The sequence below is a fragment of the Mustela nigripes genome, chromosome 6 (genome assembly GCF_022355385.1).
Source record: "Mustela nigripes isolate SB6536 chromosome 6, MUSNIG.SB6536, whole genome shotgun sequence".
Lineage (NCBI taxonomy): Eukaryota > Metazoa > Chordata > Mammalia > Carnivora > Mustelidae > Mustela > Mustela nigripes.
Window position 1 is genome coordinate 114,618,317 of NC_081562.1, and position 15,542 is coordinate 114,633,858.

The 15,542-nt window shown below is 45.9% G+C and overlaps 1 protein-coding gene across 1 annotated transcript in view; it reads left to right on the forward strand.

The window, feature by feature from the left end:
• Positions 1-12,964, forward strand: part of ITIH2 (inter-alpha-trypsin inhibitor heavy chain 2) — a 37,125-nt gene extending 24,161 nt beyond the window's left edge. The window contains exons 15-21 of the mRNA XM_059404056.1: positions 1,495-1,664; positions 4,271-4,408; positions 7,904-8,017; positions 8,389-8,587; positions 9,146-9,318; positions 10,515-10,626; positions 12,668-12,964. Coding sequence (XP_059260039.1) covers positions 1,495-1,664; positions 4,271-4,408; positions 7,904-8,017; positions 8,389-8,587; positions 9,146-9,318; positions 10,515-10,626; positions 12,668-12,815 — 1,054 coding nt within the window. The 3' untranslated portion in view covers positions 12,816-12,964. The remainder of the gene's footprint in view (positions 1-1,494; positions 1,665-4,270; positions 4,409-7,903; positions 8,018-8,388; positions 8,588-9,145; positions 9,319-10,514; positions 10,627-12,667) is intronic.
• The last annotated feature ends 2,578 nt before the right edge of the window (positions 12,965-15,542 follow it).

A 15,542-nucleotide genomic window follows, 5' to 3' on the forward strand; every position in this document is an offset into this window, starting at 1 on the left:
CTGTCCAGAGCGTTATAGGACACTTCTGTTCTCTTTGAAGGGTCCCCTGTGCCCACACCCACTGCTGTAGAAATCACTGTCACCATCAATGAGTTTTCTGTGACTGAACTTCTTGTAGTGATACAACCGGTATTTATCCGTTTCTGGCTTCTTTCCTTCAGCATGATGTCTGTAAGATTGATCCGGGTTGCGGGAGTATCAGTGGTTCACTTGCATATACTTTTGAAAAGCTTATTGTCCAGAGGGAAATTTACAATTCTAATATCGCCTAAGGACGGGTTCCATAATAGCCAGCGGCTCTCTCATCTCTGGCTTCCCAGCCGACCCGCACTTAACCTGTGCAGTATAAAAACTACGCTCCCGGGCAATGCACAGCTCTTGGACCACGTGCAACAGAGTAACACAGCAGGTGCTGAAGAAGAAAATCACCCGAGCCCCATCCCACCTTTGACGTCAGGTTCCCAGGGAGGTGGAGCAGTCTTTAGAGCTAGGTCAGGAAGACACGAAGTGCGGTTGGATGACCGAACTCACAGAGAAAATCCGTGATGTCAGTAAGGTTATAAAACAGACATGGGGCTGTAGCTGGGGCTTTCCGTTGAATAAGAACCATCCCTGCCTCTTTTTACTGAAGCATCCTGGGTGCATTCACAGCAAAATTGCAGATACGCAGCATGTTACTGAAGTTAAATACTGATTTTTCAGAACAGTCCCTGGAAAACAGATCAGTAGTTGCCAGGGACGGGGGTGGGGGGGGGGGGGGTCAGGACAAGCAGGTGGAGCCCAGGGGGGATTTTTTAGGGCAGTGAAAGTGTCCTGTGCGATGGTACCATCGTGAATACATGTCATCACATGTTTGTCGAAGCCTGTGTAGGACGTGCACCTCCAAGAACGAACCTTAACGTAAACCACAGACTTGGGTGATGATGAAATGTCAGCCTATGTTCATAGATTGTAACACATGCACCACTCTGGTTGGGGGGGGGGTGGTTGCTGATAATGGGGGAGGCTGTGGTGTGTGGACACAGGGAGGGTCTGGGAAATCGCTGTCCTTTCTCCTCCGTTGTACTGTGAGCCTAAAACTGGCCTGAAAAAGAAAGCCTATTAAAAACAATCCTCTGGGGGCACCTGGGTGGCTCAGTGGGTTAAGGCCTCTGCCTTCGGCTCAGGTCATGATCTCAGGGTCCTGGGATCGAGCCCTGCATCGGGCTCTCTGCTCAGCAGGGGGCCTGCTTTCCTTCCTCTCTCTCTGCCTGCCTCTGTGTCTACTTGTGATCTCTGTCTCTGTCAAATAAATAAATAAATCTTTAAAAACAAAACAAAAACAAAAAACAAACAATCCTCTGGACTGCAGGGCTAAGTAAAATCCTGGCTTCTTGGAGCCAGTTAGCCCTCTTTTATCTTTGGTCCCCAGGGTCCCGGCTGAGCCCAGAGAGGGTGTGGGGTGTGGGGCTAAGTGCAGTAATGTCCTCGAATGCCTCGGTTTCCCAAATACAGAAGCCTGGCTCCTACAGCAGCTGCCAAAAGGAAAATTACTAAAACAATCCTGCAGATGTCTCTGGAACATCACATCGTGACCCCGCTCACCGCGATGGTGATCGAGAACGAGGCCGGGGACGAGCGCATGCTGGCAGACTCGCCCCCGCAAGACCATTCCTGCTGCTCAGGTTCGTGCTTCTGTCTCGTGGAGCAACAGGACGGGGGCAGCTTCCTTAGCCTGCACCGGCGGCCTCCAGCCTCTGCTCCCCTCCCCTGCCTCCTGCTCCCAGCCCTGGGACCCCTGTGTGTCTGAGCTGTTCCTGTCATTTTACTTTGGGGTAGTTCGTTGCTGTGGTCTTGGAACTTTGGCTCCCTTAACTCCCAAAGGAATGTTGAAGACCTGGGTACCCCCGCGTGCATTGTTTAAATCAGCGTTTAACCATTTTCGCCATGCTTAAATAGTTGTAGCAAATTTAATTTGGGGCATATTGTAAACATTCAACTTATTTTTTAAAGATTTTTTTAATGACTTATTTGTCAGAGAGCAAGCGAGCGAGAGAGAGAGAGAGCATGCACAGGCTTAGGAAGCAGCAGGCAGAGAGAGAAACAGGCTCCCTGCTGAGCAGGGAGCCCAATGCAGGACTCCATCCCAGGATCCTGGGATCGTGACCTGAGCCGAAGGCAGACGCTCCACCAATTGAGGCACACAGGCGTCCCAACATTGAACTTTTAAAATAAACCTCTTGCTTCACTGTTGTCAGTGTATCCTGTGGCATGGAATACTGAAGTTGGTACTGTCCATCATCCATCAAAAAAATACACGAGCAAACTCTATTTTAATTATCGGAAATTCTATATGGTGCTTTTTTCTAGTTGAACTGGTATTTCCATTCCCAGCAGAAGCACGGCTCAATGTAGTACACTGCGATGCCAGAAGGTCTTTTCTTGATCATCCTGCTCCTCTGCAAGAAAAATGTTGGCAAATTTGAATTTTTTTCAATGCGTTGGGACCCTTAGAGTCTGAGTATTCAAATTTTTTTTCTAGATGGAGTTTTATTAAGACCGACAAGTAGACAATTGATCAAAATAATATACATGGATTATAAATATGATATCCCTAAGTAAAATTTGATTGAAAATCATGTCTTAAAAATGAAAAAATGTGACTGTATGTGTAAATGTTATTTATTGATGGATTCAGTGTCATTTTTACTAAAAAAAAAAAAAAAAATTGTAGGGGTGCCTGGCTGCCTCAGTCGGTGGAGTGTGTGACTCTTGATCTTGGGGTTGGGAGTTTGAGTCCCAGGTTGGGTGTAGAGATTAGTTAAAAATAAATCTTAAAAAAATTTTTTTATAGGCTAGGTCCTGATAAATCTTGTTGACACAGGTGAGTAGATAGGAATGAATGAGTTTGGTCACAGCAACTATCACTCATTTACAGCTTCTTCAGACTTATCTGCCGAACTCACATAGGAGCTAGGATGCAAAAATTATTTTTAATGATTTAACACGTGATACCTTGGGTCCTACTTCAACTTGGTTTATTTATTTATTTTTAAGATTTTATTTATTTATTTGACAGACAGAAGTCACAAGTAGGCAGAGAGGCAGGCAGGGAAAGAGAGGAGGAAGCAGGCTCCCTGCTGAGCAGAGATCCCGATGCGGGGCTCGATCCCAGGACCCTGGGATCATGACCTGAGCCGAAAGCAGAGGCTTAATCCACTAAACCATCCAGGCGCCCCTCAACTTGGTTTAAAGCAAAGAATTGGAAATCATCTGACTTGCAAAAGGATTTGTGTCCCTTGCAATGGTCTGGAGTCTTTCCAATTTCTGGTTCTACACCAATTTTTCCAGAAAGTTTTTGGTGAGAGAGCATGCCTTCTGCTTCTCAACCAAGAGAAAGAGGTTTTCTTGGGAGAGGTATATGTGGAAGCAGAGAACTTGAAATTGCTACAAAAGCCTCCCTTGATTCCTGAGTCCTGTGGAAGGTCCTAGGATGTGCTCAGGGACACATGAGCCAAGTATAGAAGATGCTGGCTTATCACCTTCTCCCTGCCCTCCGTTTCTCAGGACCTAGTCCTGTTGAAACACAGTCTGAAGAGTTGCCTGCGTAGCTGAAGCACCACTTTCCACATTTTTAATTTTGTCCGAGTGAGACGCCATATTTGCCACAGTGGTCCAGGGGTCAAGGAGCTCTTACTTCTGGCATCCCAGTTGCAAGAGCCTGGGGCCCCACAGCCAATTTATCTGGGGAGAAAGCTCTTCTAGATAAACTGGCGTTGGTTAGTGGTTGTTACAGCTAGATAAGATGCCTAGGTGAACTGCCGCTTGTTTTCTCCAAGACAGGAAGACTGTCTGTGTGTCAGAAAGCAAAATGAGCTTGTTGTAACCAATAGGGGAAACTAGTTGGTCGAGGAGCTGAATTGTTTAGATTGTTGTTTGGTTAGGAAGTAGGAACAGATCCAGGCAGGACCTGATCGTAATCTGGGACTTCTCCGGGGGCTGGCCTAGATATCATCTTCCCGGCCTAGGATGAAGACGTGGGGCCCTTCTCCTGCCTCCGTGGGGCAGATCCCACAGCCCAGGTTCCAGACTCTGCAGAGATCCCTCCAGCAGGCCCACACGGTATAAAGACAGGAGGAGCTAGGAGAGAGAAAATTCTGGAATAAAATTACTGGGAGAAAACCTTAGCTGAGGACCTCCAGGGCCCACATAACATAGATTCTGGACCTTGTAAGAAATCTCCAAGGAAAAGTAAGCTGGGACACTAATGGCCACGGGTTTTTCTACACAGGTGCCCTGTACTATGGCAGCAAGGTTGGTCCGAGTTCAGTCCCGTCTTGGGTCAACCCTTCCCCGACACCGATGATCCCGATGCCTGTGCTGGGAGCTCAGGTGCTTGAGGCAACTCCTCCCCCACATGTGATGAGAGGTAAGAGGCCTTCACCACGGCTCTCACGTCCCGGCCCCCAGTCGGGTCACAATCGTGTGCAGCGTTGATAGATGTTTAAAAAAAGTCCTGGTAAACAAGTTGACTTCTGTAGGTATTGTTGACCTCCATTAACAGCAGATGACTCTGTATTAATCAGCTTGGGCTGCCATAACCAGATACCCCAGCCTTGCTGGTCTAAATGACAGGTCTAGAGGCAAGGAAGTCCAAGATCAAGGTGCAAGCTGGGGACGGCTTGTACACAGCCGGCATCTTCTTGTGTGGTCACATGACCTCTCTGTGTGTGCCCTGCAGAGAGGAAGGCTAAGCTCCCCCGTGTCCCTTCTCAGCAGGGCACCAATCCCTTGATGGGGGCCCCTCCTCCAGACATTGTGTGCTGGTGGTTAGGGTTCCAACCTATGAAGCTCAGGGGTCCAGTCCAGTCCAGAGCACTCCATCTCCAGCTGGGTAAGCTGAACCCTCAGGAGTGGACGAGACGCTCTTCTCAGGCCAGGGGGCTCCACAGGGCATCGATGCAAGGAACATTCTCTTTGGAGATTGCATGTGCAGGCGCCCCTTCCTCTGCGACTTTCCAGAAAGAAGCTTCTGTAGAAATACGTAGCGAAAAAGCTAACTCTGTTTTCGAGTTCTTTCCAGTACGAATGCGGTGTTCCCTCTGAGTTTACATAGTCTGCTGTGCAATGCCGTTAAGGGGACAAGGTCTGGAGAGCTGGACAGTTCCAGGGTCAGACTCTGCCCCCGTGGCCGTGGGCCAGACCGTGGAACCTCTTCTAGGTCTCAGTGAGCCCACCTGTAAAACGGGGGTGGTGTTAAGTTGCGGGGTGGCTATAACAGCAGTTCCTGGTTCCCCGTGGGAGCGCATAAAGCCCAGGTCCTCAGGAATCTGTGAAGTTAGTCCTGGCGGCCTTCCATTCGCCTTCAACCTGATCTAAATGTGAGGCTACAGACGCTAATCTAAGTATAATGTTTCACTTCTGCTGTCTGGAGTGGTGTCAGGTCAGTAGGGCAGTACCGATCCGTGGTTACCCACCAGCAGGTGTGAGTAATAGGATTTGGGTTAATTAAAATGGCAGAATCAATCATGATCTCTAATAAAAAGCCAAGTCCTTCCAAAAATATTTCCAAACACCATATTTGTGTAAAGGAAGAGGCTCTCATACCAAAATGATTTTTTTTTTTTTAATTGAAAAAGAGATGCGAGAACCTTTGTTCTGCGTTTTAAGGATGCCCTCTAGTGCCCAGCGCAGCACAAAATCGATTCACCAAGTATTTTTTGACCTGGTGGCGAGAGTTTTGTAGTGTGAGCGGTGCAGAGAAGCACCAGATTGTACTTCTGTTGTGCATTCCTTTATCTTCCATTTCATGTTCTGAAACACACACTTGAACATGAGCGAGCGTGTCGGAGTGGGTAGGAGAATGGGCTTGTCGCGGGGCAGCGTGGCTGTGGTCCTGGATCTGCCACAGTCCGACCCCATCATGGGACCTCAGGCAGGCGACCCGTCCTGTGCGAGGACGTGAGGAGAATTATCTGAGTTAATGTTTGCCTGGGACTTTGTGGTAACATCTAGAAAACAGCCTCTCGGGGAACGGAAGCTTGCTCTTTCAGTTTTAATCTGGGAAAGGCAACCACTGCGGTTCTTAGGGCTTCGACCATCTCCTCCCCAGGCCCTTCATTGACTCGGGCTGGAAGCCTGGCTGGTCTGAATTGTACCTCGGCGCTCAGTTACCTGACACTGTGGCTTCTGCCACGGGTCTCTGGAATCTTCCCTCCCTTGTCCGTCCCGTTTCCCGTTCAGGTGACGTCTGTTGCCTGCGCTATTGCTGCGTTAGCTGCTAACTGATCTTCCCACGTCCGTGTCCCAATACTGAGTTTATACTGTAACGAGTAATTTCCCCCAAATCAAATCATGTCGCATTTTTTCTCAGAAACTTCAAAGAGCTCCCAACTTGAAGCTCCAGTCTTTGGTGTGGTGCTCTGCCCCTCTCCATGACGCCCATTTTGGGTCTTTTTCTACGTTCTTCAAGAACCCATCTCCTAGTTACATCGAGGTGCTTTGCAAACAAATCGCCAACTTTCCTACCTCCGCACTGTGCACTCAGAATAAAATCTCCGTTTCCCCTGTGTCTTTTGCGTCTCCTAACGTCAAGGCTTTGTGCAAACTCCTTCACCAGGCCTTTCTCAACGGGCCAGGTGGGGCTGGTCACCCTTCGTCTTTACCCTCAGAACGACTGGCTTGTGCCATTTTTGTGTCATTTATTTTACTCTCTCTCTTCCCTCAGTGGTTGTGTCTGTCTCTATGAAAGAAACACTGAAGAAAAAAAATTATTCACGATATTCATTAGAGCACACATTAGAGTCTGGAAGATCTTGACTCAAGGGGGGGCCGTGGTGATGGATATGGGGACCCCCGCAATGGGATCTTGCAGTTGGGTGGAGAAGATTGGACTCAGCTCCAAATACAGCCTGGGGAAGTGGGTGCGAAATCACGCAGAGGAAACGTCAGGAGTGAGGGGGATTCTGGTCAAACCAATGGAACAGGCTTCCTGCTGAAGGCAGCCAGGAGATCTGACGTCACCTGGAGGGTGGCAGGGAATGAGGAACCCAGTTAGATACCTAAGGAGCTCAATAGGGAGAGCAGATATTCTACCTAACCCAGCCTACTAGGATTCTTGCTAAAATTGGGCAGCGCAGAAGCTAACGTGTGAGTCCAAAAGTTGAGGCCTCGTTGAAAAGGTCGGAGGAGCCTAAGTGTTTAGTCAAGGAGAGAATCTTGGTCACTCCATTAAATTCTGACTTTCTTGAAGGTCTTATAAATAAGACCGTGACTTATTTATAGCTACACCAAACGTTGCCTAATTCAGTGCTTTGGATAGACCTGTTTTTTTTTTTTTCTCACCAATTATTTGTTGAATGATTAGACAAACAAGAAAGATCAATCAGAATAAGGTTGTCCAGCAACAAAGTAATTCTTTCTTGAGAGTCCTCGATGCTTCAGTGTTTTTGGAATTGATTAATATCCATCAGTATGCCAACAAATAACATTACATCTCCTATATTTTTATGTATCGTGTATAGCTGCTTAAAAACACACACGTCGTTTTATCTATTTATACAACACTCACTGATGGAGGTATGCGTATGTAGTATACATGTGGACTCGATGTATTGTGTGCTTTTCTTATTATTTGTGTCTGTCTTATTCATTTTTTGTCTCTAGCCTAGATCATACATGATAGCTACAGAAGAAGTATATGTTATAGGTGTAAAACAACTTAAAACTCTGAATTGTCCCATGGGGAAGGAACAATGGGTCTGTCTACACCACGGGCCCCCAACACCCGGAACAGAAGCTAGCATCTAGGACAAGCACTGGAAGTATTTGTTCTTATTAAGTAAAAGGTTTCAGGAATGAAGTACTGTTCGGTGTCCCCCTCCTTTCTATGATTTTGTTTGATTTCTTTGTCTCTATTTTCCAGTTGAAAATGACCCACACTTCATCATTTACCTGCCAAAAAATGAAAAGAATATCTGTTTCAATATTGACTCGGAACCTGGAAAGATTCTCAACCTTGTTTCTGATCCAGAATCAGGTAAAATAAAAAGATGCTGTATTTGAACTAGGCAATTCGATCATTGCCATGTTTCACTGTCACTACCTAGGATTCCGTTCCTTCCCACCTTAAGAGAAGCCCTGTACTTTTCCAACTCTGATAATTGGTGAGCAAAGAATTATAAATTTATTCCCATGGGAATTAGAGTAGCTAAGAGACTGAGTGTGAACTAGCAGATCTTACTGTGATGTGAGTCATTTAAAGTATAATGAAACATAGTAACAAAGTGAAAGCTGTTCAGGAAAAATATTATATAAGAAATCAAGCCAAAAAATAACACTTTTCCCATCTTGTCAAGTTTTATAACTTTGATGGTGCACAGAGAGAAAAAAGCATGTTTTCTTCTCCAGGGATTTTGGTCAATGGACAGCTCATTGGTGCCAAGAAACCAAAGAACGAAAAACTCAGCACCTATTTTGGAACCCTGGGATTTTATTTCCAAAGCGAAGACATGAAAATAGAAATCAGCACCAAGACCATCACCCTGAGCCGGCGCTCTCGGGTGTCTGTCCTTTCCTGGTCTGACACCGCTCGCGTCATTAGCCAGAGGTGAGTATTACTGTGTCCGGTCGCGGTCCTGTCCTCCACGCCTGACTACACAGATCAATGCGGAAATCCGTGACCGAAACGTAGAACTTAGCTATCATTTTAAATGTGAAGAAGCAGAGGTTCAGAAAGATTGTTGGTGCCTAACCCCACCCCGTTCCTGGCAGCTGGCTCCACGTGTTGTGGCCACTCTGTGTCTCGGCACCTTCCCGCAGCCTGGCATGGATTGAGGGCTCGGTAGATACGTGCTGGATAAGTGAAGGAATCCATCGAACACTCCAGCCAGCTCCGTGTCAGAGTGTGCCTGGAAAACACTGGACTGTGTCATATTGTCCCCTGATCACCTGTTTATTGTTTTTATACAAACACCGAAACTGACATTGTTCCAGAGCCAGGAGTGAAAACAACATTCTGTGACCCCCCAAAAAAATGCTGTGGAGGGCCTAGAACACTCGTGGAATTGCCCAGGGCGGGACGGCAAGCTCAGGCTCACGGTGGGAGGCATGGCTTCCTAAACAGTGTGTTCTAGAAACGTGGACCCCATTTTGCTTTCTGCCCCAGGGTGCTTGTCTCTGTGAAGAAAGAGCAAACTGTGACCATCACCGTGGATAAAGACATGTCCTTCTCTGTTTTACTCCATCGCGTTTGGAAGAAGCATCCGGTGAATGTAGACTTTTTGGGGATCTACATTCCCCCCACAAACAAGTTTTCACCTAAAGCGCATGGACTGATAGGTACGGTGTCTCTCGACCATCTGGCAAGTGGGTCTGGGTCTCGAGCAAATGGGGAGGTTAGAACTTGCACAGTGACGGGTCTGGACTCAAAGGACAGGTTGGGGCCACACTCTATGCCTGGATCTTGATTTATACAGGGGACTGAGGACACACAAGGGTCAGTGCCATTGACAGAAACGTTTCCGGTCACTCAGTTCCCCCCTGAAACAAAGAGGCATGTCCCACCCTGCAGGGCCACAGAGCAAAGCCAGGCTTTAGTCAGGGACCTGAAGCAACAGGTTTAGGCCAGAGCCTCTCCTGGGTTTCTGTGGGAAGACGAGGCAGAGCAGTCTAGTTCTGGGTTGGCCGTCTTGAAGCATTTTGGCAGGCTTTGGGCTCTAGGGCAGTCTACTTACCTGGTCCCTGGCCCTGGGATAGCTTCCAGGTCACACGGGTCAGAGAGAGGCAGTCTGGCCCTGGGATGGTTCATGTGCAGATCACAGGCTCGCTCCTGAGTCTTCCAGTGTCTTTCAAAATTGCTGGCCCTGGGAGGGGCAGTCTCTCCCCAGCCGTCAGGGGTTTTGATGTCCGATCTTAAGGCACAAAGATAGCAAACATGATTCACGCAGCCCCGCAGAGCAGTGCAAGGGTCTCGGTGAGGCTCTAGCCAAGATCTTTGCTACCGCAGGTGAGGTTCTCCCTGAGCCAGGATTTCATCCTCACAAACTGGGCAAACAGTTAGAGGAGTAACACAGACTTTCAATTTTGCATCAGAGGGTTTTGTTTTTCTTTCTAACTGGGTGGAGGTGACCTGGTTTGGGAAGTCAGGCATCTAGGTCAACTTTCCCTACAACGTTTTAAGGAGTGGTTCCAGTTGAAGCATGGGGCATCACAAACCTTGTCCCTGAGATTTGAGCCACATGGCAGGTGCTCAGCCCGTCATCAGGGCAGGCGTTCCGGTCCACTGCTCATCCGGCAGGTCGGCCTCGTCTGTGAGATGAACGCGGCATGAGCCAGCCAGCTTTGCTCCTGGGAAGGACCCATCCCTCCCATTGCTCTGCCCTTCTCTCAATATGTCTTTCTACCTTAGAAATTCGGGGTTGGGGGGTGGGTAGGTGCGTACCGAAATGCGGCTTGGGTCAAATGACCACAAGACTGCTTTTTTTAACTGGCCCTTGGGCTTCATGTAAATCAGCGTCCGGACTTTGTCTCACTAGGTCAGTTCATGCACGAGCCAAAAGTCCGTATCTTTGATGAACGACCGGGAAAGGTCCCCGAGAAGCCAGAGGCAAGCATGGAAGTGAAGGGACACACGTTGACTGTCACCAGGTAGGCTTTGGGGGCATACGACAGTAACAGACAGCGTGTCTCGGGGTTACACTCACACAGTCACATCCAAGCAAGAAAAGCTCTTGCAAGTGTTCCCGATGTCAGACTCAACAGCTCCTTAGGAACAGACACACACACCAGGTTTGCGTCAGGACGCCGCAGGCCGGCCAGCCTCCGTGCGAGTAAGGACCAGCTAGACAATAGCTACCATGCAAGGCCAAGGCTGTAATGCATGATGGGTGGACTGACGGTGTAACAGCCTTGGCCTTGTATGGTAGCTCGGTTACTGAAAAAGCTGATAAAGGAGGAAATCATAAGAATTCCTGTGAACCAGGACACCTGGGGGCTCCGTCCGTTGAGTGCCTGACTCTTGTTTCAGCTCAGGTCATGACCTCAGAGTCATGGGATCGAGCCCCACATGGGGCTCTGCGCTCAGCACGGAGTCTGCTTGAGATGCCCTCTCTTCCTCTTCCTTGCCCCTCCCTCCCCACTCCCTCTAGAGTAAAACAAAACAAATACATCTTCAAAATAAATAAATAAATGAATAAATAAATAAAACAACCCGTGAACCGTAGTACTAGAGAATGAATGGATGTGTCTACGTGAGACTGGGCTCTTCTTCCTGAGCATGAATCTACCAAATGCATTGTTGTGTAGCCTTCCTCACGCCAACCATATCCATATGCTCGTTGTGAAGTGAGAATTCCGTATCGCCAAGCATTGAGTGTAACGTTCTTACCAATCTTTTCAGTTTCTCCCAGTCCTCAATTATAGACTCCCCTGTGGTATCTGACAGCATTTTAAAGCAGATGGGGTTTTTTGGGCCAGGTGTTTTTTGTTTGTTTGTTTGTTGTTGTTGTTGCATTTTAAGAGTTTCTACAAAGCAATCAACTTGGCTTTATAAGAATGACTTTCCAAAAAAAAAAAAAAAATGAATGACCTTCTTTGCACACAATGTCATTGGTTTCCACATAAGTAAGCGATAAAATTGCAGCCATAATTAAGCAATATGTACCACCACACATGGCCTTGGGAAGTAAAACGGTGAACTCTGAGGGTATCCTGGGGGCTCAGTGGGTTAAGTGCTTGCCTTCGGCTCAGGTCATGATCCCAGGGTCCTGGGATCCAGCCCCAACATCAGGCTCCCTGCTCAACGAGGAGCCTGCTTCCCCTTCTCTCTCTGTCTGACACTCCCCCTACTTGTGCTCTCTCCCTCTCCCTCTTTCTGTTAAGTAAATAAATAAAATCTTAAAACGAAACAAAATGATGAGCTCTTCATGAGTACACCACTCAGCTGGTTCGGGCTCACTGGGGACCAGCGAGTTACCAGTGGGCGTCAGTGAGCGTGTTTGACAAAGGAATGGTGAGCACCATTAATCATAGTAAGATAAGTCATCCGAGGCTGGTGAACGCACATCTGCTAGCCTCTAATGACAAAGGTAAATGTTGGGCCTCAAGTTCACCTACTGCAAGCACTCTTTGACTTGTAACTCAAACTGAGTTGAACTCGAACTGTGCACCATCCTATACGTTCAAAAGCTTGCTAGTGACAATATGCCCTATGACTTTTTAAATTGCTGGCTTCTTTGTCCTTTAAGGGAAAGGCATGAATGTCTCAGAAACAGCTGGTATCACCTTTAAATACTCACCTGTCTAGGGAAGGTGGGAGGCATCTCAGATTCACTCTGCAGGTGACCTGGGGTTAGCCCACAGCACTCCAATGTTGGGTTCCCCCCTTCTTTCCAACAGAAAGTTAATTTGCACTCTTCACCTTGCTGGAAAAGGCTATCTTGGTCAATCTCCAAAGGGTTATTTGAATTATCTAAAGATTCACTGCTTATTATCTGTCCTTCCAACACCAAGCCCCAGGAAATGACGTTCCTTACGACTTGGGGAAGGGGATGGGGAAGGGTGAGGAGATCCGGTATGAGAAGGAAGATGCTACAAAGAACAGCAAGGGAGGGAACTTTCTTCTTTCCCGATATGCAGGCTGACCAAGCCTTGGACTGTGTCCTAACCATACCCACCATTTTCCTTGCAGGGGTCTGCAGAAAGACTACCGAACAGACAGAGTGTTTGGAACAGAGGTCTCCTGTTGGTTTGTGCACAACAGTGGAAAAGGTTTCATCGATGGGCATTACAAGGATTACTTTGTGCCTCAGCTTTATAGCTTTCTCAAGAGGCCTTAAAGATGGATGGCTTTGGAAATTTTCTGCAGGTCACGCTTTTCTCTGCAGTCATTCTTCAGTCTGAGTAATTAAAACACTAGCCAGAGGTCACGGTGGTCTATAAAACCTGTTAATACATCTGAAGAAAAATAAACACTTTGGATCTAGGATTTTGTTGAGTTGTCCGATACTAGGAGGTGTCCATCACGGTCATGCAAAGGAAAGCGGCCTACCCAGGGAAAGCCGGTGTTTTTGTCTGAAGGCCATTAGGCAGGAAGAATCAGTGTCGCAGATGAAATCCACAGGCAGCTGGAGTATTCTTGCTCACGGGGGGAAGGTCATCCTCTCTGCTCTGCTGACCTTCAACTGATTGGATGCGGCCCACTTAGGGCAGGCCCTCTGTTCCACCCAGTCTATGATTTAACTGTAGATGTTATCCAAAAACACCTTCATAGAAACACCTAATGTTTGACTCATTCTGTAGGTACCCCATGGCCCAGCCAAGGTGACACATAAAATACACTGTCACAATGCCTTAGTTCACCAACCTCTTTCTGTTCTCAAAGCCATTCTCCCAATAAGATACTGTACAAACATGTGGGTGTCTGCTTATTAAATTATAATCGCTCCTAACTGGTCTTCCTCCCTGATGCCATTGTCCCAGGATCACCTCAGGGATGGTGTTGGTCCCAAATTCTTCACATATTTAATATCGCTCTGGACATTACCTCACATGGCTAATTGCACACAATATTGACCTTATTATGAATTCGGAGACAATCACAGTTCCAAATTTTCTGGAAGCCACACATTTCACACAGATTTAATGATCTTGAACACAGAGGCTCCCTGAGTATCCCTTGTAGACTTTTTGTCTGTATTTAAGCAATTCTTGAGAGTGATGCCACTTACATTATTAAACCTTGGATGATTAGACTTTATTTCAAAATAAATTTGACTAGCAAGTTCTGTCTTAATGAAAGGCTAACAACATTTGTAAGGCAGAATACCTAAACCACCAACTGGATGACTTCATTAGGTCTGCATTAATCTAGTGGATCTTGGTGAGATGGTGCAAATCTGATTCATTTTTAAGTCTGTACTTTCTTTTGTTTCTAACTGCCCTTTAAAATTCGATTCCTAAGATTGGAATATATTTCCAAAGGCCAAACTGGCAAAATCACACTTAAAAAAATGTTTAAAAGTACACCTTTATGAAGCGTTCCCTCCATAATTTAGTAAAGGTCATTTTTAGTTTAGAAAGTACACAGAACTCCCTTTTTGGACACACCCAACATGTATTTGAAGGATCAAGTGATTGTCTTTTGACCTACTTGTAAAATATTAAAGAAATGCGATCTTTCTAGCATCCAGAGGTGACCCCAGTGCTGAAGAGGTGAATGGCATTGCTTTTCAGCTTCATCTGTGGTACATTAAAAAAGTCTACGACATCTTTCCCATTTTCTATTTCAAACATACTGATCTTAAAATGCTCATATTTAACCCAAACTTTAAAAGTGGGTTCTTATAATTAATTCTGTTACTTGGTAAAAATTTAGACCTTAAGACTTTTATACCTTTAGATGTATAAGTTCAGGTTGATTCCTAGTATTTTATATGTACTCTGTAGTTTTAATCTACAGATTAAAACTTGGGCTGTGCATTTATACGCAGGATACTGAACAAGGATTCTATCAAATAAACTAGAGTTAAAGTCAAATCCATGTTACTCAAATTATCAAAACCTTTATTAATAGCTGGTGTGTTGAACAATAAAATTAAACTTGTACTCATACTGTCCACGGGTCCCCACTGAGACCTGTAATATGCCTTCTCTATATAATTAGAGTTATGAATGAATACTCAGTTTTGAGTTTCAAATGAAAGGAAGAAACTCTTCCACTGTCTATCTCTTGATTAGTTTCTGAAAGTATTATACTTTCAGCAATAAAGGAAAAAACCTGACAAGTCCCTGTATTACGTTTGCTTATTCTCTGGAGCACTTTGCAACCCACTGGGAATGGATCAGTATTTAATTTTGGATAGAGTAGCGGCATTCCACTGACACCTCAGCTGGGTATCACAGGGCTGCTCTCTGTCATATGTATTAAGCATCTGTAGGACTTCCGTAGCCAAGCTTCAAAGCGTTCGTAAGTATCAACCTAAGTGGTTTCTATTAAACCACACAAATATATATACGTCTGATTGTCAAGGAAACGAGAGCCCATGTTTGAAAAAAAACGGCCCCTTGGCTCAGATCGCACCTCTGTCGTAAGTTTATGTTTGCTTGTGTTTTTAAATTACTGAAAATTAAAGACATTTTCGAAGAGTTGGCAATCCAAGAAAATAATGGGAAAAAAAGTAAATTGAAGATTCTCTCAATGTGTAGTAAAAATGAACTATGAATCAGGAGTTATTTTAGTACCTACTGGTGCAAGATCGTAGGCAACTCACTCTACGTGCTTTACAGGATCATTTAATACCATAAAAAGTGGCATTTTCTCTTCAGCCTCATCCCAACTGAAAGATGTAAGTCATCCCAGAGATCCTGTAAGATCAAAGTAAAAGTTACCCAGCTGCCTGAATATATGAAAATGCTTAACTATTGCTCATGGGTGCTGTATACATAAAAATCTGTAAGAATTTAGTATTATTATTTTTAACACCTTTTCACACTGGCCTAGTCTACAGGGGTGACTTTTTTCTGGGATCTCCAGGTAGGATAAAGAAAAATCAAGGATGTTTCCT